Genomic DNA, 24436 nt, shown 5'->3' with positions numbered 1-24436 from the left:
AAGCCTTCATGGTATTGTAAATAGGGTTCAAACTCGGATGAGTTGTTTGTCAAAATTGAGGTTTGAATGTGTTTTTGAACTTTCTTTATGAATTTGAGATATTTTGGTGGTAGTGGGTGCTGATTTAGTTGTAGGGTTATTTATTTGAGTTAAGTTGGTAAATGAAAAAGTTTAGGAAATGAAAAAAAAAATAATAATAATAATAATAATAATAGTTTTCTTTACTGTTTGCTCAATTTTTACAGCAACCGAAAGGATTGTATAATTGCAAATGAACTTTTTAAGACTAATTTTTATTGTTTAGAAAATTTTAGGTAACAAATATGTTACAAAAAAGCAAGAGCCAAAACAAAAGGCAAATATCAAACAATTGGGTATTAACATGGTATCACTTGGTCCAATTAGTGTAATTGCCTATTCCAAACATAAAATATGTAAATTTGTCATTTTATTTTTGTTTATTTATCTTCTTTTTTTCCTCCACTTTCATATGAATTTTTGAAGGGAAATTTCATGTAAATAATGTGATACTATATAATATGCAGCAGTTACACATTACTTTTTTCCTTTTATAGCAAACTACATACAAACTTGCAAATAATATTTTGGGGCAATTAATTGATTCCTGGGTTAAGGTTTTTGTCATGGCTATATTTCTTGTCTACAGATTGTCACTAATAATGCACAAACTGAACTAAATGTTTTAACCACCAACCATTGGGACAACAATTATCATTTGAAACTGGAGCTGAAGACAAACATGATTATAGTTAAAACAGTCTGGGATGATTTATAAGTTACTGAGAAGTTTTACAATAGCACAGCTATCCCAGAGAAGCTGCTGAATGTGAAAGCTGGGAACTGAAATCAAGGAAACCTGTTCTTTTGGTTTCTTTCTTCAAAATCAAATGAATTTGAAGAATGATATGGACAGGTCACAACAATTACTTATGGGTCTGGGCTGGAAGACAAACAAATCCATTCCAACCCAGTTCTTTTTTCTTCTAAATAGAAATTTGTCTTAGACCAAACTAACTTTGTGGTCTTAGCAAAAGATATTCGGAAGAATCAATAGTTCCCAGGCTTAGCCCCATCAATGGCTGGAGCTGCACCTCGGGTTGCCTTCACATAGGCAACATATTCACTGTAATTCATTGTAAACAATGTGCTCTGGTATCGGGTCAGTCGTACACGCTTCCGAAGTGACTCAGTAATAGTGCCATTGTAACCAGATTTTCGCATCAGTGAGTCTATTGCCTCCGTTTTTGTCCAACCTAATCCAAAGTACACACAGAGAGACCCAAAAAACAAACCGCTTAGTTAGCTGAACAAAAACAAGCTCTACGTACAATCACATTCCTGGTCAGAGGGAGGGGGGAAAAAGAGAGAACTAAATCCACCTCAAGGTAACCTTAGAATAAAAAATCTTATTCTTCCAAAGATACCCTAGCCACTAATGGAACTCTAGCTTCCAAGAAAACTAATATAATTACATAAAGGCAATTCATCATGTCACCTGGCATTCCACCACAAAATGTGGCAGAAAGAGACAAAAAATTTAATCTAGACGAATATTTTACCATTCTAATCTGGTAGTAATAAAGCATAAGAAAAACAACAAGAACCATCAGAGCAGATTAACAGAAGAAAGTGAAAAAATGGAAAAAAAGTGTTCACTAAACAAAAATGACATATTAAGGTTGAACTAATCATTTGGGTTGACTAAACAAGAGATTTAGGCTGCGTTTGGTTCGATGTAAATCGAATTCCGAGTGTAAAATGAATGCAGGGGAAAATGAATTCCTGTAAAGAAAATGAAATTCAGGTGTTTGGTTCTGCAATGGAAAATAGTCCGGAAAACGATTTTCGGTGTTTGGTAACATTCTAAAAACGCTATTTTCCTACAAATGCTTCACATTTTCTCAGCTACCAAACAAATTTTATAACAGAAAATTTCATTTAACACAACCAAAAATCAAAATAAAATAATTTATTCACAATACATACATAATATACTCGGTGAGAGGAGGAAGAAAGAGTGAGAGATAGATCGGGAAAGAGAGAGATCGGTATCAACAGAGGACGGCAACGGCTAGATCAGGAAAGAGAGAGATTGGTATCAACAGAGGACGGCGGCGGCCAAATCGGGAAAGAGAGAGATCAGTACCAACGAAGGACGGCGGCAGCTAGATTGGGTAGGTGTGGGTTTGCCGAAATGGGGATTGGGTTATGTGGGTAGATGGGTAGCTTGGATGTGGATCGGAGCTCATGGAGGAGGGTAGCTTGGGTGATGGCAATGGTGGATCGGAGACATGCAGCGGTGGAGCATGGTGGTGAGGTTGAGTGGGTGCGATCTCACCGGTGCTGGGGTGCGATCTCAGTGGTGTGGCGTGATCTGGGCAAAGGGGGCGGCACGATCTAGGCTGGCCTTGGCTTGGCTGGGCGGCCAGAGCTTGGCATCAGACTATGTGTGGATTTAAGGTTGGTGCATGGGCTGGAGTTGAAATGAGGTTGGTGTGTGTGTGAGAGGAGTGAGTAATTCCGGAAAGCATTTGAAGGTAAAATGGGAACGGAAATGATTTTACGGCTTGGCAAGGAATTTTTCGGTCAAACTGAATTCTATTTTCAGTTTGACTTTATTTTCAGGTGGTGCAAACATGGACCCGGGTGTAAAATATTTTCCGGAAATCATTTACACCCAAAACAAACACAGCCTTATAGAGAATCTTGGTTCATGTCCTCAGTGGAAAGTGGTAAGAACACCTGTGCAGTTAATAGAAAGAAAGCAAGTGAAGTAACAAACTTTTAAACAGAGAAACAAGCCTGATGGTTCATCCATTCAACATCAAATTTGACACAAAGAACTAATATATTTCAAGAAGATTATAGTACAATCAGAACAAATCTGTAGGTCAAAGCATTTTCATTATTTTTTTTTTCACAATAGAAAAATAATTAAAAAAAATTTCACCCAATTGATTTGTCCGAAGTAAGAATTGTTACCTTCATGAGCAGCCACCTCAGGCAAATATGTTGCATTTCGCTTCGTATTGTTATCAGGATCAGTAAACTCAATAATTAAACCATGCTTTCCAACCTGCAACAAGAACCCACTAAGTTCAGAGAGTGAGAAAAGACAAGAAATAAACATATATTACAAGAATTCACTAAAGTAGAACACTAGCATTTTCCATTTTAATCAGTCAGAATGGAAACAGTGCACTCCAAATAAGGTAATGCTTTAGCCTATATGTAGGGAAACCATGGTAAGAACATTACCAACTGAAATATTTAAAACGATTAATTCTAGATCGAATTACCACCAGATCTTGACCATTAATCAATCTGAAAATTCCACAATCCAAACATTGTGGATGCATTTGGAAATATCTACAAGGGAAAATGTTTTCCCACAAGATATTCTAAAATCAACTTATTCATAAAATTAGGTTTAACAAGTTCAATCAATCTCACTGTTTACATCATCCCTAACCAGGGACACAACTATAACACACCAAACTGTCAGAACTCAGGGCCAGCCCAGGGTATCCTTGGGGCAAAGAAAATGCTATCAGATTGCATTAGAATGCAATAGATCATAGCAGAGGATAACAAATTAAATATGTCCATTCATCCACCTAAGGTGCCACAAAAGTCAAAAAGTGAATAGGTAGATACCTCCCAATCAAGATAATGGTTAGCAGTTTCATAATCAGTCAGAATGGAAACTGTACACTCCAAAGAAGGTAATTCTTTAGCCTGTATGGGGGGAAACCTGCGGTCCCTCAAAGCGCTGCAAAAAATCACAGATAAGAATTAGATTCAGAGACATGGAATGGGAATAGCAACAAGGATGGACCAAAAATAGATAAAACAAAATTTGCAACATCCTTATTCTCCAGCCTCATCGATCCTCTGGATGAGGCAAGGAAAACCCTGCTTAACCTCAGGCTTAACTTAAATCTAGATCTCAATCACAACGCAATGCCAAAGAACCATAGGCCCCTTGCCAATTTCCAAGATAAATAATCTGAATCTCAGAACAAAGCTATCTCTAGGAGGCTTCCCCTGGCAAAGGGAGTAATTAGAAGCTCCATTTCTAAGATAGTGAGAGGCTGAGAGCTGTTAGCCAGCTTTAAACCATTAGAAGGACTTTCTCATATTCATTGAACTTGAAAAGCCATCTGCATTTTTTTTTTAATTACCTTTTCAGGGCTCCAATGGGCCACATGCCCTATAATAATTTCAAAGTATGAAAGTGATTCAAACAAATGCATGCATCCATGGGAGCTCTTGATAAGGAGATCTAACAGCTCTTAAAATGGTAAGTAAAACCACATCTAGCTCAGGGTTAACATGGTTAGCATAAAAAATGGGGCACAAAAAGAGCAGCATGGTCTTCAGTGGTGACCATTTATTGATAAGACCAATCATTGAAGTCTTTTAGCAAAATAAGATTTTCCAGAGCCATAGATCTAAGCTGCTTCAGTACCCAATAATTTGTAACTATATTCTGCAATTGTAAGAAAAATTGGGCACCCTCATATTTATAATTGTGATCACCTATTTTGTTAACTTTGCAAATAGGCAAGGACCAACCTAAACATCACTTTCAATATTACAAATATATATTTCCATTTCTATTTTCAATGCCCTTCATAGACTATATATATGAACTCTCATACAAAGCCAAGCCCTGAGTTACCATCACTCTTCCAACTTAATGACTTAGTAATTAACCCAAACCTTTTCAGTTACTTGCAATGATAACAGACAAAAGAGAACAACACAGAAATTTTATTGTTTTTAATTCTTTAGTCTCTCCCCTTTCTCTTACCATGTAAAGTTTCTTCAAAGATGTTCTCCCTCCCCTCTCTCTCTCTCTCTCTCTCTCTCTCTCTCACAGACACAATAGCATACTATGGTTTTCCCTCCGTTTTTATCTCATAACGCCAAAATTTAACTTTCCAAAATACTGTCAATGGCTACAATATAAAAAAATACACACAATACATGTGCTCTGTGTGCCAAACACCATCAATTTTTTTTTTTTTTTTAATTAGTCAACACCATAAAAAATTTTGATTCCAAAATTTTTTTCTGAGAGTAGGGGGGGAGTGGGGGGGGGGGGGGGATTTGTGATGTTTTTTCAGGTTAAAAAACGATCAGAACATATAAGGTTTTGTTGGGTTTGGTTTTGTTTTGGGTCTTCGCTGGTTTGTATTTAATGGGAAATAAAATGAAAAAAGAGAGAGAAAGATTAATAAAAATGGTCCCTGAAATAATTGAGGATCATGGAAGAGAGAGAAAATCACAACTTATAACACAACACAAACGCTTTAAAACACTAAACACACAATCACAGACACAAAGCAAAGCTTTCCACTCTTCACAAAACTCTCTCTCTCTCTCTCTCACACGCTATCGTTATTACTATTGCTATGTCTTTTTTAGTGTTCCTGCCCAACAATATGGCTTCTTTCTGCAAATTAAATAGTTACCTCTTTTTTTTTTTTTCTCAAAACATATATAATAAGTGGGTTTGGTATTGGCATTAAAAAGTCAATTTTTTATTATTTAATTTATTTTTATTATTATTTACGTTATTATTTAATTTATTTTATTATTATTTATAGATATTATTATATTTTTTGTATTATTTATAAGCTTATTATATTATTTAGTTATTTTTTAACTTTATTTACAATATTTTCAACAAAAAAATTTTAATTACTGCATTTAACTACACGAAAATAGTGACTACTTTTCTTTTTTGTGAGTATTTTTGGCGAGTGAATAGTGACTACTTTTGTTTCTTATAGATACTCGTCACTTTTACATTATTTGCCTAACTTTCATTGCTTTCCTCTTGTTTTTTCTTTGGGAATTCCGGTTGGTGGGCTCTTTTCTTTTGCTTTAAATGGTACTTTTTTTTTTTCGTCTGGCAAAAGTGACAATGTTAGAATCATTTTTGTGAATTGAGATATGCGCATGGGTTCTAAATTCTAATTTCAATCAAGACGCCCAAAAAGGCTAAAATGAATCTCTCCTTTGAGAAGGAGAGAGATAGAATGTGTGTGCGCTTTTCTCTTTTTTTTTTTTTTTCTTTTTTTTTTTTTTTTAGTTTGATAGTTATAATAAAGGATAAAAGAATTTGAATGTGTCGGTTGAGATACAAGAGTAATAGTTTGTGTACGTGTTTTTTGAGTTCAATGTTGGTGCTAAACTGCTAATGTGATAAGTTTGTGAAGGAGTATAGTTGAACTTGGCATAACCTCTACGGTTTGTTTAGAAGCTGGATTTGAGCTTATGGACTTGGATATGAGAGTTCTAAATCCAAATTCTTTATTTAAGTTACTTAAAAAGAGATGAATTTGGATTTAGCCCAAATCTAGTCAAATATGTTGATTTGAAAAAATCTCTCTTCCACAGCTTGCTTCTTCTCCACCCTTCCTCAGCTGTAATAACGTTGAAGCTGAAACCACATTGGCATTAAGGTTTGTCTCTCTCAACTCTTCTCATTCTCTTAAACTTTGTATCTCTCTTTTTCTTTAGTACTAAATCTGAATCCACAAAAAAACGTCTACGGGTTTTTTTTTTATTGAATGTGAATTTTAATAATCTACCATTGGATAACATTTTTTTTTATATCCTCCACGCTTGCAAGATTTTCAAAAAATCAAAATTAATAGTTATGTTATCAATCAAATATTTAAATTTTAAGCCTTTATAGTTATAGTCTAAAGTTATTCATAATAGGTATGTTTTGTGGATCAAATAGTAAATAATATCTTATTAGCACAGAATTTGACATTTAAGTTAAGAACATAAAAACGTATATTTAATGATTATTTTTAAATATATGTAACTATGTTTTTTTTTTTTTTTTTTTTTTTTTTATTTTTTAGTGAGAGTTATAACTCTCGGCTACACCAAGTTTGTAGCCAAACTTTGTCATTCTTTTAATTTTTTTTTTCTTCTTCTGTNTGAGAGTAGGGGGGAAGGGGGGGGGGGTGTATTGTTGTCCATGAGTGTTAAGTACAAGCGCCAGAATGAACAGCAACTAAATAGTTTAGAGGAAAGTACCTGTTTAGAGAATAGTCCCTGAAGCCATTAATCAACCAACGAGCATCTAGAGTTCCAATACATCCACGTAAGCGAGGCTCCCCACCATTCACCACTTTCTTCCAAGTCACAAACAATGGGCTGGACCAGAGTATTTATTTGTGTTCAATAAGGATATCATGCAAAACAAAGTTCTACTGTGCAAATTACAGAACCATACAATTCTTTCCTCATAGCATTCTTTAAGAAAACATGAAATAAACAACAATTTAAACGTATATCCAAGAACCATCAAAAACAAATTTGCAGGGGAAATGCATGATAGTATTATTGGATTCATCAAAACCAAAAGTCAACGAATCAAGGACTGTGAATGCACAAGCCATGTAATGGGAGATGTTCCTGCCAAACATAGAGCAAAAATATTGTAATACCAGTGATGAAGAAAAATGAAGCAAAAAAAGCAGTTAAAGGAACGGCCATTTCAAACTAGTGCAGTGAACTTGAAGAGCCACTACAACTCCATCCCATGTCAGTACGCTAGCAAAAAATAATATTAGGGGGAAAATGTAAAAGCAACCAAAAAAAAAAAAAAACAAAAGCTAGAACTTTTTTATGACATCCAGCACTGCTATAGCAGAATGTTCTTAGTCGAAAAGCAAAAAAAAAAAAAAAGCAAAAAAAACATAAAGCCCTAGCTGAAGTTACTTCACTGCTCAGATGAATATAAGTAACTGAAAAATATACCTAATGCAACCAATAACAGTCAGGTGGCCAATATTATATAGGTCTTAGTTAACAAAAGAATTTTATAAAAGAAAAAGAAAAAGAAAGTAGAGAACAGTAGGTATCAAACAACAAGGAGACACTTATCCCTTATCACATGTTAAATGCATGTGCAAGCAGCAATAATAAGCTGTTACAAAGAGAAAAAAGTGCATTCAGCAGCAACTCCAATGAAAAACAACTTTAGGGGTTCTGACCAGGTTTGAGTCACAGCTTCAAAAGGCAGAAGAGGAGATCAACAAAATGGAAATGTTATAATTTCACCCATTTTCTACATTTAAACAACCCAACACCTTACTTATCAACCCCAACCCCCCCCCCAATTCCTCCAAAAAAATTTAAAAAAAAAAAGAGCAGAAAAGGTAGAGCCTCTACACTATGTTTAGAGAGTGAAGAAGAGGAGGATAGATACTCCTCCTTAATAGAGTAGATATCCCTTCCCTTATTTGGATATTTAAATAAGGGGAAAATGGAAGTACATAAAAATTACCCCTCTTCTTATTTGATTGTAATATATAAGAAAATGGAAAAATATACCCTTCTTTATTAAACTCAACAGTTAAAAATATTAAGGTCAACATGGAAGAATTTAATAATCTAGGATCCCTTCCCCTCCAAATTACCTCAAATTGGGAGATTAAAAATAGTGGGTTGGGAGGGGTTTCCCCCAAATCCATCCCCCTCTCCTTTAAAAACAAATCAAAACAAGGGAAGATATAAATCCCCACCCCTCTTTCCCTTAATGGTTACATTGTTACTATTCTAAACTGTATGTCACAAGGAGCCAAATCGTAGGGTGTATACAGGAATACATTAGACTCTGTAATGGTAACCATGGTAGTCTGCAGTATTTTACAGAACTATAATCTATATATTTATCGTAATATCCTAATATATTTTAACACAAGTGAATGAAAAAACATGTAACAGAAAAAACTTAAACAATAAAATGGTGAAGTTAACTACCCATGGTAAATCAAGGAATAGGGAGTAGCAACTACAAATTGTAAAGGCTTCTGACCTAAATAAAAATAATTTAATATGACATACATGGTGATATTGTCACTCTACAATACAAAGTTGATACACTAGCTGCAATTTTTTGTTGTTGTTGTTAATTTTAATGCATAAACTACAATATTAAGTTAACAATTATGCATTAGGAATACAACTGAATGGCAAACACTAACAAGTAAAAATTTAGTCACAGACTGAAGCCCCATTACATATCATGGAACAATTGACGTGCATTCAGGACAGTAACATTAAAAAGAAATTAATTTGACTCCAAAATCTCATAATTAAAATAGTGAAGAAACTAGCAATCCTGATAAACAAACCAACACATTAATAACATAAAATAAAATTAGCCAGACAATAATGTAGCCCCAAATCACTATACACAACCTCAAGAGAAAAATTAAAAATAATAATTAAAAAATACCCATTAATTTTTTTCCACCATATCATAGCACTTGATATAAACAAAATCTAATTGCATAAAAAAATTAAATTTTGTTTTCGTTTGTATTTGGGTTGTGTGGGTTTTGTTTGGATTTGTTTACGTGGGTTTGTATCTATTGTAAGGCTAGGACTTAGGAATGGCAATGTTGTTGAATTTTTTAATTTTTTAGGAGTTATAAATGAGGTTTAGTAAACTGTGTTGGTTCAGTTTTGTTAAGGAATTGTTGGATTTTTTATAATGTTTTTAGAGTTCAACAATGATGGACTAATTGAAAATGCAAATTAAGTCTTTGATGAAATGACTTTGTGAGCTGTCAGCTATGTGTGATTTATTGACTGAGTTGATTTTGATATCTTTCTCTATTTACTATGGTTACTGGGTCCTTAGAAGTATTTTGTTTGTCTAAGCTAAGTGGCTGTTTTGTCTGAGCTTTGCATGATTTTTCTTCTTCGATTATATATTTTCTTTACACGAAAATTTTACTTCAGTCTATTGGGCTTTTGTTTTTAATCTTGTGCTTTTTGATAGATGCGCTTGTGTTTTTGCTTTTATAATTGTTGGGTTTAATTTGGTGGGGCTTTCTATAATGTTAAAGCCATGCTTCGTGGTAATCTCTGACTTTATATAATTAGTATGAGAACTATGAATATATAAGGTTCTGTTTAGTAAGAGAATTTTTTTTTTTTCAAAACAATATAAAAATAATTTTCAAAAAATTGAAATTGGAACTAGTTTTCAAATAATAATTTTTACACTATACTTGTTTGTATATCATTTTAAAGAAAAATTTTCAAAATATTGGGAAAAAAAAAGTTTGGAAGACCATGTCTATTTTTTTATATTTTTTTTAAAAAATTTACAAAAAGTGACTTGTAAAATCTATGGATTACTCTCCCTCTCTCTCACTCTCTCTCTCTGTCTCTCTCTCTCTCTCTCTATATATACATATATAAGATAATTCTCTTATATGAAATGGACTTTTATGTGGTTTGTAAGTACTTCTAAACTTTAAGTTTAATAGAGAAAAAATTTGAAGACAACTCAGTAAAAATATATCTCAAACTCCATTTAAAATGCTTACAAAGTAGGACACTCTTCTACTAATCCATGTCTTCAAAACAAACTTATCCAATTTTTTTTTTTTTTTAAAAGGAAAATTATGACACTAGACTATAAAAAAGTAATTAAAAAAAAAAGCCTCATTGCATGCACAAAAGTGTGTGTGATAAGGCTAGTATATATATCTGTGTGTAGATAATTATAAGGGAATATAGTTCAAATAGCTTCTTCTTCTTCTTCTTTTTTATAATGATAAGTTTCAAATTTGAAATGTGAGAAATTTTTTATGATAAAAATAAGCTCCTTAATTTAAGAGATAGAAAAGAGTTTGGACAAATCTATGGAGTCTACAGTTTTCAATTTATTTACAACTATGTCATTAAAAACATTTTTTATATTTTGAAAACATCCTCTCAACTGTTTTCAAAATCATATTCTGAATAAAGAAAATATGGTACAGTTTTTTGAAAACTGTATATAGAGAACATCAGTCAAACAATATATTCATGTGTGGTATCCACCATTTTATTAATTGCAAAACAAAAAATTATATTTAAATATTCTTACCAAATTGGCCCTAAGTGTGGCATAAGAATCTTAAAATTTAGGGTTTTTGATCCAAACCGATATTAGGTTGAACGCATACATCTATCTATTCTATTAATAACAGAATTTTCTGTTTGGTTTTCAACATTTTTTGTACTAAAATATCCCCCACACAAATTTTTAAACTCTCTAAAATACCCCTATTTTTTAGTTAAATAATTGTAAATTAAAAAACACCAATTGGTTAAAAAAGTAATTTAATGTTCCTAAGTTTTAGGCCTTTTTTTTTTTTTTTTTTTTTTATCTTTTCCTTTTAGCCTAAAACTTAGGACACTATCTCTTTCTTATTTTTAAACATTATTCCACATTACTTTAAGCCTTGATTCCTCTTTTAAACCCCTCGAGTGAATCATTTGGTGCATGGCACAACCTCCTCCTAAAGAGTTTTATTATCAGTGATAGACAGATGGTCAAGCCCATGGCAAGTTAGATAACACCTACATTGCCTAACACGCAAAATGCATTTTCTTATTAGAATTATGTTAGGGACACCATTTTTAACAAAATTTATGTCGCAACTCGTCACAAAGTGAGTTGTGATTAAAAATGATGTATCAGTGGGTCATATAAAGACATACCTTTACTAATAATAACTTACTATATAGTTAATTGTGACACAAAATTGTATCAAAAGTTGTGAGCATAATTCTTTTAATGACAATAGCATCCATGTGGAAGCAAATTCCTTGGAGAAACTTGCACGGCAGTCCAAAAAAAAAAAAAANATGCCCTCACTTATATATGAACATGTCTTTTTCATGTGCTTACTATGTTGTGGGTATAGATTGTTAGTTTATTAATTAAGCATAATTTTATCATTAATATTTTTTTTAAGAGAGTTTCAACCTATGACGTCCGTTTCTGATAATAACTCTTTATCATCAGACCAAGACACCAATCAGTTTTTAGTATAGACGGAAATTAAAGTTAAACCCCAGATCTTTTATTCAACTATTAACGATTTTACCAGTTGAGCTAACTAAAATTCATATTTTATCACTAATACAATGCTTACATAATGCCCTGATTTTATTTTATTTTTTCCCTTTTCCGTGTCCAAATTATTTTATTTCAGTTAACTTATTGCTTCTTCTTTTTACTCCTTAGAAAAATACAAAAGAAGGTGCTTATAAAAACAAAGTTATTGACAACTGGAGTAGGAAAAATCACTAGTTGAAGTTGCAGTCTTGCAAATATTGATTCCTTTCTAAAAGAGCATTGTTCTTGTCTAAAAGAGTACTTCATAGCAAAGAAAAATCAAGAGCAACCATAACTTTTTGGTGAAGATATATATGTAATGTTTCAAAGGTATCTGGACTCCTTAGCTTGAAATATTTAAAATAGTTGAGAAACTAATGCATGAATGTGCAAAGGACTATAAGTATTTGAAAAGTCTTTCAAATGATGATGATGATAAGAAAGACTGGATACAACTTCCACTTAGTCCCCATTAGTTCTATTTTCGAGTGCTAGTTTGTTCTTTTAGATGTTGTGTAAAATACATATTTTGGGTATGCTAATATAGTTTGAGATCTTGAATGTTGTGAAAAAAAAAAAAAAAAAAAAAAAAAAACCCATGTATTTTGGGTTTTCTCTCTCTCTAGAGTTGGTAAACATTTTTTTAGTTGCTTATGATAGAAGATATTTAGTCATCATCTTGTCAATCGGTTTATCAATGGCTTCTTCATTCCCTACATATATGGATTAAAAATGCCACTAAAATTAAAATACGAAAGATTTTAGAAAATAATTATTTAAAAAATATATTTTATTGATTCAAATTCAAATTCAAATTTAAATATAGGTATTCAAACAATAAAATTTCAAATGATAAATTTCAAATCCTTCCATTTATAAGAAAATCCAAACAAAAAAAAAAAATAAATTAAAGGATTTAGAATCAAGGTATTTTAAATCATTTGATTTAAAATCTAAATATTGCCACTGAAACACTACCTAGGGGAATTTCCTTAGTTGGTTGTTGATGGGGAGTCTAGAGACATAGGGTCCGTTTGGATAGCACTTATTGTTGCTGAAAGTTGATAAAAACTGATTGTTGCTGAAAACACTGTAGCAAAATAATTTTTAAATGTGTAAATAGTATCGTGGGACCCACTTTTAATATTAAATATTGCGTGAACAGTGCATGAACAGTGCGTGAACAGTAAATTTTGTCTCCAAAATGTCAACAATTGCGGCAAAAAAAAAAAAAAAGAGAAAACGCAGGAAGCAAAACGCGCCGTGACTATCCATCGTATCCAAACCCAACCATAGCTGCCATGCTATGATGTACGGAGCCTTGATTCCCTCTTTTAAACCCCTCGAGTGAATCATTTGGTGCATGGCACAACCTCCTCCTAAAGAGTTTTATTATCAGTGATAGACAGATGGTCAAGCCCATGGCAAGTTAGATAACACCATACATTGCCTAACACGCAAAATGCATTTTCTTATTAGAATTATGTTAGGGACACCATTTTTAACAAAATTTATGTCGCAACTCATCACAAAGTGAGTTGTGATTAAAAATGATGTATCAATGGGTCATATAAAGACATATCTTTACTAATAATAACTTACTATATAGTTAATTGTGACACAAAATTGTATCAAAAGTTGTGAGCATAATTCTTTTAATGACAATAGCATCCATGTGGAAGCAAATTCCTTGGAGAAACTTGCACGGCAGTCCAAAAAAAAAAAAGGGATATCACATTGGTTCCAAGTGTCACAATTTATATGACATCCAGTCATTGGGGTTGATTAATTCTTTACCCAAGCCACTAGGCAGTGGACACCAACTAGGGGAAAAAGAATACCTTGTTTCTGTTGCATGCTTCTTCACCCTCACATGAGAGTGGACCGTAAGTGTGAGGTCCACCCTTATGTGAGGGTGAAGAAGCATGCAATAGAAACACACAATAACATCTCAAACTACAGACCAAAGAGAAACTTGCAATTATTGCCTAGCTAGCTTCCCTACAAAATGAGCATATAGGGCTCCCAATTTCAATCCTAGGTCCCTGTATGCTGGTCGTCTACCTGCTTTATGGAGATTCCCATGGCGTCTAATAGGCTAAAAGGTATAGAATTCAAGTGAAATTAACTGCAACCTGTGTGTCACCATTTTTACCATAATTAGTTGTAAATTCATGCAATGTGCAAGAATATTTTTATTTTTTTAATAAAATATAATAGATAATTTATTTTTTAAAATATTCATAAAATCATATATTAAGACTAGTCATTTGTAACAAAGCGGTTTTTTTTTTTCATAAGAAAATTTCTTTTTAGACATATTAAATTATTAATTAAGAAATGATCTTTGTTTATATATCCCTTTACCAAGGGGTCCAAACAAAGAAGGGCAACATTCTAATAAATTTTTGTTAAATAAACAACGTTTTATTACTTTCTTTTCTTTTTAAAGTAATGAAATTTTGTGATCTCTATAAATAAAAAATCATATATATTATGGGAGGAGGAAGCCCAAAGAGAGGGAATCATCAAGTAGGATACACTTGAGGTGTAACTGGGCCTAACTATTCACCAAACCAGGCCCAGAACAATCAAAACAGCCATGCCAGGGAAACCAAGGAGGACAACCCGCTCGAGAAGCTTGAGGAACAGATACTTCTCGAAATACGAGAGATAAGCCACCAAGACTTGTAAATTCATGCAATGTGCAAGAATATTTTTATTTTTTTAATAAAATATAATAGATAATTTATTTTTTAAAATATTCATAAAATCATATATTAAGACTAGTCATTTGTAACAAAGCGGTTTTTTTTTTTCATAAGAAAATTTCTTTTTAGACATATTAAATTATTAATTAAGAAATGATCTTTGTTTATATATCCCTTTACCAAGGGGTCCAAACAAAGAAGGGCAACATTCTAATAAATTTTTGTTAAATAAACAACGTTTTATTACTTTCTTTTCTTTTTAAAGTAATGAAATTTTGTGATCTCTATAAATAAAAAATCATATATATTATGGGAGGAGGAAGCCCAAAGAGAGGGAATCATCAAGTAGGATACACTTGAGGTGTAACTGGGCCTAACTATTCACCAAACCAGGCCCAGAACAATCAAAACAGCCATGCCAGGGAAACCAAGGAGGACAACCCGCTCGAGAAGCTTGAGGAACAGATACTTCTCGAAATACGAGAGATAAGCCACCAAGACCATAAGGTTAAAGGCTGAGGAGGATTGTAGTGATGTATAAGCAAAGGTAGGAGGCAACTTTCAGATAGAGTTTCCATCACCTCCACATTTAATGCACTATACCAACTCAGTTTGCCACGTTAATGACACATTTACCCCTCAACAGTGCCCCCATAGCCTGTAGCCCGCTCAACTGCTACCAACAAAGTAGTAATGGGACAAGTATCTAGAGAAAGATCAATAGCCTTCCAAGTGGAAGGCTGAGATGCAATCCATACAACTATATATAGGAAGGAAGATCCACCCTTAGGGGGGGGGGGGGGTCAGAGAAATAGGGAGTTTTAGAGAGAAAGCAACCATTGTAAAATCAAGAGGCGTTTTCCTAAAGAACAATTGTTTCTCGACTAGCCTGAGGAAGGACTTAAATAAGAATCTCTCTTTTCCTACCATAAATCTTCTCATGTATTGTTGTCTTTATTGATCATCTTTCTTTAATTACCCCTATGTAGCTACCAGGGATCAAAGTGTTGACCTTGACCACCCACCTCTACAATCTAGTTGTATAGGGCTTCCATCTTAGGCCAGTCTCATCTGGGTTGGGCTTGGTTGTAAGCTTTTCCCCTTATATATATATATATATATATATATATTACTTTCTTTTTTGTATTAAAATTTTCATTTACCCATATTATGAGTCAATTCGCTAGTAATAGAATATAGGGAGAATTAAAATTTTCAATCATGATAGTTAGAAACGAATGAGAAAAATAGAGTTTTTCCATCATTCATAAAACTTCAAATTGTAGCCTTCTATTTTATTGTTATCTTTAATCCCAAACCAATCTATCTCTTTTGAAGTATACAAAGTTTGATCATATTTCTTTTCTTGAATACATTGCTTATCTCAATACATTCATAAATATATACCGAATCAAAACATACCCATATGAAGATGCTTTGCAAACAAATAAAATGGTATATCAATCATCGCTTAACAATGATTATTTGGACCAATGATAATCTATTGAGATTATTTTCTTTACAGAAACTACAAATTCGTCCATCCAAGAAGAGTATTAAATAAACAATTATTAGCAAAATCTCATAATTAAGTTTCTATATGTATCCTTATATAATAATAATAATAATAATAATAATAATAATATTACAATTGGAAAAGCTATGTGTCGTCACTCATCTAATTATTTTGGTTTGACTAACCTTTGCTTTTGTCTGAATAAGTGGCACTATAAAGTACTTCTAATACCTGTTAAGAGTACATTCTCTCAAAAATTACAAATTTATCTACCCAAAAGGATTAAAGTATAAACAAAACTTAGTAAAGTCTCATAGTTGAATATCCAAATGGATCACTAAAAAAATCAAATTCTAACTTACAAAACAACTAAGTATTAACCCAAATCAAATCAAACCAATGGGATAAAGAAAAAGAATAGGTGATTGGGAATTAGAATACCAAAAGACCTAAATATGAATAAAATCGATACAAATTTGCCAAAAAGAGAAACAAATGTGATGTGATAATTAAATCAACAGTATAATAACAAAAAGAACCATTAGTGAACAAAAAAAAGTGTAGTTGAAACAATAAAAAAAATCCACCCAAAAAAAAAATATTGGAGAGAGACCAAGAATATTGACTATTTTTGTTGTGAACAACTTGGAAGGAATAGGAGAGAGCTGGAAATGAAGTAATAAGAAATTTATATGAAAAATGAGATGGAAGAGGAAGGGTGGAAGTAGATGAAAGGTTTAATAAAATGAAACGGTAGAATTTAACAAGATATAAAGGAGAAAATTTAAAAATCTATAAAGAGAATCAAATTAGGAATTAAAGAAGACAATGACTTGAGGAGATGAATCATTGAATTAAAAAGCCAGGAGTTGAAGATGATGAAAGGTTGAATAAAGTAAAAAAATGCAAAAAAAAAGAAGAGAAAAGAAAGGATTCTAGTGATGTAACACAAAAAAGTTTTATAAAATTTATTGCAAACTTCCATTATTATATTATAATATATAATATAAATAGATATGTATAGACATTGTTTTTGGTTTTTGATTCTTTGTTGATTTTATTGGGGTAAAGAAAAAGTCATATGTAAAGTTAAAACCGCTAAAAATATATGTTTAAAGTCAATTTATTTATATATTTAATATTCTAAAAAAGAAGAAATAAAAAATAAATAAGAAAAAAATGATTATGTGGCCAATGACGTGATAGATGAGTTGGAGCAACATGAGCTTAACAACATTAAATGCTACTAGCCTTATCACACACGCTTTTCGCGTTTTATTTTATATATATAATTTTTATTTTGAGAATCTAATTTATAAGTTGATAAAGTAATTTGAAAATAGTAGGAGAGTGACTCTATTTTTTAGGCAATGTTTTAGTGGGAGTTAGAGCTGTATTTTTACGTGATTGTCCTTTAGTTTTGTCTCTACTTAAACATAAGGATGTAGAGACATTTTTCAATAAAAGAAATGAAGAACCCAAACATGGGAAGCCACTTAAATAATAGTATAGATAATTCAGCTTATATATATATATATATATTTGGATGTAGCAACTTTCATATAGACCCTCTATTGTAGGAGGAGCATCTTGGCTGTTGTAGTAAGAGACGAGAGTGTCGAAGCAAAACACAACCATTTCACGGTTAGCCGCCGCCATTTTTTTTCTTTTCTTTAAGAAACGTCAAACAAACAAACAAAAAATGTTTTTGTTTTTGCTTTGTTGAATGTAAAATTTGATGTTTTTACAGGTTAAAAAACGATCAGAACATATAAGGTGTTTGTTTGTTGGGTTTGGTTTTGTTTTTGGTCTTCCCTGGTTTGTATTTAATGGGAAATAAAATGAAAAAAGAGAAAGTCTGGGAAAGATAAATAAAGATGGTCCTTGAAATAATTGAGGATCATGGAAGAGAGAGAAAATCACAACTCATAACACAACACAAACACTTTAAAACACTAAACATAAAACACAAACACAAACACAAACACAAAGCAAAGCTTTCCACGCTTCACAAAACTCTCTCTCTCTCTCTTTCTCATGTGATTGCTATTGCTATTGCTATGTCTTTTTTAAGTGTTTCTACACAACCATACGGCTTCTTTCTGCAAATTACATAGTTAACTTTTTTTTTTCTCTTAAAATAAATATAATAAGTGTGCGTTTGACATTGACTTAAAAAGCTATTTTTTATTATTATTTAGCTTATTTTTGTTACTATTTTTGCTACTATTCAGCTTATTTTTGTTACTATTTATGGACATTATTACACTTTTTGGTACTATTCATGACTCTTATTGTACTACTATTTTAACTACCTTTAAGCTTTATTTACAGTATTTTTAACAAAAAAATTTTAGTTTTAGCTAAATAAGGTGCTATCGAATGAACACTAAAATGGTGACTACTTTTGTTTCCTATAATACTCATCACCTTTACATTATTTGCCTACCTTTCATTTCTTTTCTCTTGGTTTTTTCTTTGGCAATTCCGGTTGGTGGGCTCTTTTCTTTTGCTTGACATGGTACTTTTTTTTTTTTTCGTCTGACAATAGCGACAATGTTAGAATCATTTTTGTGAATTGAGATATGCGCATGGGTTCTTAATTCTAATTTCAATCAAGACAGCCTAAAAAGGCTAAAATGGATTTCTCCTTTGAGAGTGAGAGAGAGAGAGAGATAGAATGTGGGTGCGCTTTTTTATTTATTTTAAATTTGAAAGTTATAATAAAAGCATAAAAGAATTTGAACGTGTCGGTTAAGGCTGCGTTTGTTTCAGGTATAATTGAATTCTTGAAATTGTTTTACACCGTTATTGGTATTTGGCAACATAAGAATTTCCGATCAAACTGAAAATAGATTTCAATTGACTGTAATATACTCACCCCACATCACACCACATCTGTAAATCATTTTACACATTCAATTTACCTTCAAATCATTTTCACTCTCCTCAGCAAATTTATCTCCTCACTCACTCACGCCAAGCCCAAGTCGAAGGATGGAGAGAGCTATCGCTGGTGAAGCCACGGCCCCACCGTCGTGCTTGCAAGCCCCTCCACCGATAAGGTAGTTTCTCATCACTATGAGCCACTCACTCCAGGTCAGCACTCTTGTTTGGGGGGACTAACCAATGGATGAATGACACGAGTAAAAATAAGCCAACTCAAAATTACACTACCAATACAAGCTAAAATTCTATCTCACCGCTCAAAACTTCCATTGCCCGCCAACTACTCAACATTTTTCCTCTTCCTCTGCAATCTGAAAACACTTTTCATCTCTCTCCACTTTCACTCTTCCATTTCAGATTTTCAACCATTGTCTTTATGGTGTTGACAACAAGCTTGCCCAGATTCACTGGTCTCCGCCATAAATGTAACTTCCTCCCATTTCTTATTTCGTTTTGCTTCCTTTCATGATTCTTGTTGATTAATTGTGGAACGTTTTGAGATTTTGATAATGGGTTTCAATGGTGGTGGGTTGGGGGTGAGTTTAAGCGTTGATGGTGGCCGATTGGGAGTGGTGGATCGTTGGCTAAGGTGGTTTGTGGGTTTCAATGGCGGTGGATTATGGGTTTTGACATTGATTTTGAGATTAATGGGTTTTGATTTTGACTATGATTTTTCAGGTTAATTGGTTATGTGGTGGCTGGGTTTGTAGTTGCCGGTGGTGGCTGGGTTTATGGTGGTGATTGTGGTTGTTGGGTTTTCTAAAAATAGGTTTTACATGCAATACCAAACACTGAAAATACTTTTCCGGCAAATTTAGGCAAGAAAACCAAACACATTGCCATACAACAATGCAAGCTAAGATCAGTACTTTCTTCAAAAACCCAATTTCTACTTCTATAGCACCCAAGTCTCCGGACCCACCTCCCATTTTTGACGAACTCACCATCTGGGAGAACAAACAGCACCAATTCTTCAACACCTACTCACGCAGAGCTCAAAACCCAGATAGGTAAAGCTCTTTGTTTATGGGTTTTGAATGATCTTATAACTTAGGCTCTTCATTTTTGCTTCTATTTAGCTTTAATACACTGTTTTGTTATCTGGGAATCTAAACAATAATCAATTAAAAGTTATACATTTAGGTGTTTCAACTTGTTTGCATACATGGGTTTTGAAGAATAATGATGAATTTGATATATTCATTGGCTTTAATACACTGTTTTGTTATCTGGGAATCTAAACAATAATCAATTAAGTTAAACATTTGGGTGTATCAACTTGTTTGCATTCATGGGTTTTGAAAAATAATGATGAATTTTATATATTCATTGGCTTTAATACACTGTTTTGTTATCTGGGAATCTAAATAAATCAATTAAGTTCAACATTTGGGTGTTTCAACTTGTTTGCAAGCATCGGTCTTGAAGAATAATGATGAATTCTATATATTCGTTGGCTTTAGTACACTGTTTTGTTATCTGGGAATCTAAACAATAATCAATTAAGTTAAACATTTGGGTATTTCAACTTGTTTGCACACATGGGTTTTGAAGAATAATGATGAATTTATATATTCTATGACACTTTTTTGGGTGTACAGTAACAATGGGTCAATCGGTGACATACTAGGGAAGAAACCCAATTCAGATAATTTGTGTTCAATAGCGAAATCGAAGAGTTCTGAAAGAGCAATTAAGACGAATAAGAAGAGAACTTATGCACAGTTGCATTTGGATTTGGGTCAGTCTGATTTTAATTTACACACATGTTCAACATGCGGGGTCAAGTATGCTCCTGGAGAGGAAGAGGATGAGAAGGCTCACAAGGGATTTCATAGAGACTATACCCTTGGGATTCCATTCAAGGTATATTACATTAAGAACTATGTGATTCATTGTTTGTTTTTAAGTCTAGTGACAAAAAAATTCATGATATTTCCACAACTGTTGATGTGACATTTTATAATTGGTTTACAATAAAAGAATTATCAATGATGGCTCGATGTGAAAATAGTGTTACACCAATCATAATTTGCTACCTTGACAAGTTGTGGGAAAAAAGTTTTGAAAATTTTCTCTCTAGCACTGTTATTTTTTAGTGATTTATTTTTTATATTGCTAACTTGGAGTTTTTTTTTTTAATAAATTTTTTTAATTTTAATTTTTTATAGGGTTGGTGCAGTGAAAGGGTTGTCCATATGCCTTCAATTGAAGGTGGTCGAATTGTTTTGGTGTTAGATTGTGATCCTGTTGCACACAGGAGCAAGGTTCGTGTTTAATTTGTGATTTCTTTGAAATTAATGAATAAGATGGTTTGTAATTGTTAGCTTATGCCTACACTAATGAGTTTTGGCTTAAATGGAACTTTTTCCTCCCATAAGAATATGTAGAGGGTGAGGTTGCTGATTTAGAATCCATTAGATGCATGTGTAATTTACCAATAAAAATGAAAATTTGTTAGTTTATATTAATTGGTATGCAAATGGGACTTGTGAGTTAATGCTTTGTGGTAATAAATTGGGACAATATTGTACTGGCAGGTGGAGGAAGTGGTAAAAATGATGGAGATTGAGCTTGGAAGTGGATGGATTTTCCATAAGAGTTGTAAGGTATCGGCATTATCTTTTACTTGATAGTTTCATAAGGTTTCATTTCCTCTTATAATGAAAGAAATTGCTAGAGGATTCTTTCACTGTTATTGATTTGTTTGTTAAATTTTTCTTGATTCCATTCAGATTTCAATGATTCCAAAATAGAACATCAATTTTATGAATTCACGTTCAACAAACTACAACTTCTATGATGATTGCTTTATGGTTCCTTCCAGTTCTGTAATGCTAAAATGTGTACTTGTTCATCTGTCTGCATAAGTTTCTCATCCTTGAATTCTCTCTCATACATACATGTGTGTGGATTTTGAACTGAACTTTATTATATTCTTTGTGTGTTGAGTGTGTGTGTGTTTAGTTTTGCCTTCTTAGAAACAGAAAAACAATAATCTAGACTCAAAAGTATATGGAAATGATAGTTCCCCAGCATCTTCTCCTAAAATTCTTCCTACTGATGGAGGAAATCTGTTTTCCCATGACTGAAATTATCCATAACAATACCCAATTCTAACACAGCAAAGCTACTCTATTTGCTTCCCGATGAGCATGATTAATTCTAACTTCCTGGCAGTCATCTGATGAATTAATAATATCTTGGATCAGCGTCCATTTTCTTCAAGGCATGACAGACTTTCAAATATCACAATTGGTGAACACTTTTGAGTTGTCTTCTATTTGAATGTACCTAATTCCATCTTGCAATTGATTGGGCCAAACCTCCCCTTAAAACCCCACTCTGCCGCTGTAATAGATGAACCTCCTTATGGTCTAGTTGCACCAGATAGAGGGTTCTGGTATGCTATCTGTAGATTTTAGAGTCATTTGCTATATTTTCTATTTTTTTTTTTTTGGAAGAACAGTACTTGAATCAGGGGTCATGCCTCTGTTGTATAAGATAGTGCATTGAGGTGTTGACTTGCCGTTCTTTGCTTTGTTTCTCATGTTGGCAGGTATATCTGTTTATTTCCTCCCAAAGGATTGTAGGTTGCCTACTTGCAGAACCAATAAAACAAGCATTCAAAGTTTGCTCATGCTCATCGAATGGGGGATCTGAGGGCACTTCTGCCAAGGAAGTGGCAAGACAAAGTTCAACCTCCCTCCAATTTGGGGATATCAGTTTTAAAAGGGAAGTCAAGAAAAGAACCCGTTCTGTTAATAGTTCTGAGGTTTTGGATGGGAATCTCAATGGAGCAATCATTTGTGAAAACGAAGGGGTACCTGCTGTCTGTGGCATTAGAGCTATTTGGGTCACTCCCTCTAACAGAAGAAAGCACATAGCTAGCCAATTACTGGATGCTGTGAGGTAAGGTTTTTTATAATTTGAGTCATTTGACACACTTCATCTCTATGTGTTCTATTTCACTGGGGTTTTTTTATCTGTTTATTTCCTCCCAAAGGATTGTAGGTTGCCTACTTGCAGAACCAATAAAACAAGCATTCAAAGTTTGCTCATGCTCATCGAATGGGGGATCTGAGGGCACTTCTGCCAAGGAAGTGGCAAGACAAAGTTCAACCTCCCTCCAATTTGGGGATATCAGTTTTAAAAGGGAAGTCAAGAAAAGAACCCGTTCTGTTAATAGTTCTGAGGTTTTGGATGGGAATCTCAATGGAGCAATCATTTGTGAAAACGAAGGGGTACCTGCTGTCTGTGGCATTAGAGCTATTTGGGTCACTCCCTCTAACAGAAGAAAGCACATAGCTAGCCAATTACTGGATGCTGTGAGGTAAGGTTTTTTATAATTTGAGTCATTTGACACACTTCATCTCTATGTGTTCTATTTCACTGGGGTTTTTGATAAAATACCTGAATTATATATGGCATCTTCAAGTATTTCCATCACATACAGCCAAATCATGTCAGCTAAATGAAGATCAAGACTAGTTCAAACCTAGGATATCTTAGTAACAAATATGAATTGTGTATCACTTGTTTCTTGTAACGGAGTGGAACATTTCACAATCATTTTTTTTCTTCAACGCAAATATGAAACCTTTTTGCATCCCTTGGAAGTAAACTGAACCGATTGCTTTTTCTTAATCAGTTGCCAATGTGTTTGCTCTTATTTTGGCTGTTCTCTTATTTTATGCTAATTGCAGGATGAGTTTCTGCATGGGTTCTGTTCTTGAACTCTCTCAACTGGCACTCTCTCAGCCAACCTCAGCTGGAGAGGCACTGGCATCCAATTATTTTAGCACTGGATCTTTCTTGGTGTACAAAACCAACAGTCTAAATCCACAGATGGTTAATTAAAAATTTCTAGACTAAAGGTCCGTTTGGATATAGTTTATTTTTGTTTGGATACAGTTTATTTTTGTTGAAACTGAAAACACTGTAGCAAATAAGTGAAAAATGCGGGTGATTATTTTTTTATACGGGTACTGTAGCTCATTTGAAAGTATGCTTTTTTTTTCACTCCTCACCCACCTGAACGCTTGTATCTTCGAGAAGAGAGGTCCACGCCCACCTACATTGGTCCGACGTTGGCAAAGATCGGGTTCCCTCGGTGGTGGTGGATGGGTTGATCGGTTCTGGGTTGTTTTAATGGGTTTGATTTGCGTTTGCTTGGTGGATGGGTTGATCGGTTCCATTTGCTGGGTTTGATCGTTTGATGGGTTTGATTTTTTTTTTTTTTTCACATGGGTTTGATTCACATGGTTTTGGTTTCACTGTTTTGATCTTCTCAGTTGATGG

At 33.2% G+C, this 24436-nt stretch overlaps 2 protein-coding genes across 4 annotated transcripts; one reads left to right on the top strand and one right to left on the bottom strand.

Annotated features, from left to right (window-relative positions):
• Nucleotides 1–764: 764 nt before the first annotated feature.
• On the bottom strand, nt 765–17855 carry LOC112025384 (uncharacterized protein At2g38710). The gene is made up of 7 exons (XM_065759996.1): nt 17755–17855; nt 16345–16348; nt 13032–13040; nt 7087–7206; nt 3679–3793; nt 3004–3097; nt 765–1274 (listed from the first exon to the last, which is right to left on the bottom strand). The coding sequence occupies exons 1-7, from the start codon at nt 17843–17845 to the stop codon at nt 1069–1071; spliced, it is 639 nt and encodes a 212-aa protein (XP_065616068.1). The 5' UTR covers nt 17846–17855; the 3' UTR covers nt 765–1068.
• Nucleotides 17856–19077: 1222 nt separating this feature from the next.
• Nucleotides 19078–24117, top strand: LOC112025388 (protein CHROMOSOME TRANSMISSION FIDELITY 7). 3 transcript variants are annotated; one of them, XM_024058059.2, is made up of 6 exons: nt 19078–20145; nt 20737–21001; nt 21307–21402; nt 21676–21744; nt 22695–23047; nt 23842–24117. In XM_024058059.2, the coding sequence occupies exons 1-6, from the start codon at nt 19985–19987 to the stop codon at nt 23993–23995; spliced, it is 1098 nt and encodes a 365-aa protein (XP_023913827.2). In that variant the 5' UTR covers nt 19078–19984; the 3' UTR covers nt 23996–24117. The 3 variants fall into 3 exon arrangements, with proteins under 3 accessions (XP_023913827.2, XP_065616069.1, XP_065616070.1); XM_065759997.1 differs by lacking the exon at nt 23842–24117 and having other exon boundaries at nt 19079–19560; nt 19814–20145; nt 22695–23106; XM_065759998.1 differs by lacking the exon at nt 23842–24117 and having other exon boundaries at nt 19079–19724; nt 19814–20145; nt 22695–23106.
• The last annotated feature ends 319 nt before the right edge of the window (nt 24118–24436 follow it).

The sequence above is a fragment of the Quercus suber genome, unplaced genomic scaffold (assembly GCF_002906115.3).
Source record: "Quercus suber isolate HL8 unplaced genomic scaffold, Cork oak 2.0 scaffold_349, whole genome shotgun sequence".
In the NCBI taxonomy this organism is placed as follows: domain Eukaryota; kingdom Viridiplantae; phylum Streptophyta; class Magnoliopsida; order Fagales; family Fagaceae; genus Quercus; species Quercus suber.
This window is presented reverse-complemented; position numbering and strand designations above follow the sequence as displayed.

Excerpts from the sequence above, each read along its gene's own strand:
- LOC112025384 (XM_065759996.1), bottom strand. The coding sequence starts at position 17,845 with ATGGCGGCGGCTAACCGTGAAATGGTTGTGTTTTGCTTCGACACTCTC. Across the intron at positions 3,794-7,086 it reads AGGGACTATTCTCTAAACAG|CGCTTTGAGGGACCGCAGGT; the intron begins GTACTTTCCTCT and ends GATTTTTTGCAG. Across the intron at positions 1,275-3,003 it reads TGAGGTGGCTGCTCATGAAG|GTTGGACAAAAACGGAGGCA; the intron begins GTAACAATTCTT and ends ACTTTGGATTAG.
- LOC112025388 (XM_024058059.2), top strand. The coding sequence starts at position 19,985 with ATGCAAGCTAAGATCAGTACTTTCTTCAAAAACCCAATTTCTACTTCT. Across the intron at positions 21,002-21,306 it reads CCCTTGGGATTCCATTCAAG|GGTTGGTGCAGTGAAAGGGT; the intron begins GTATATTACATT and ends AATTTTTTATAG. Across the intron at positions 23,048-23,841 it reads CAATTACTGGATGCTGTGAG|GATGAGTTTCTGCATGGGTT; the intron begins GTAAGGTTTTTT and ends TGCTAATTGCAG.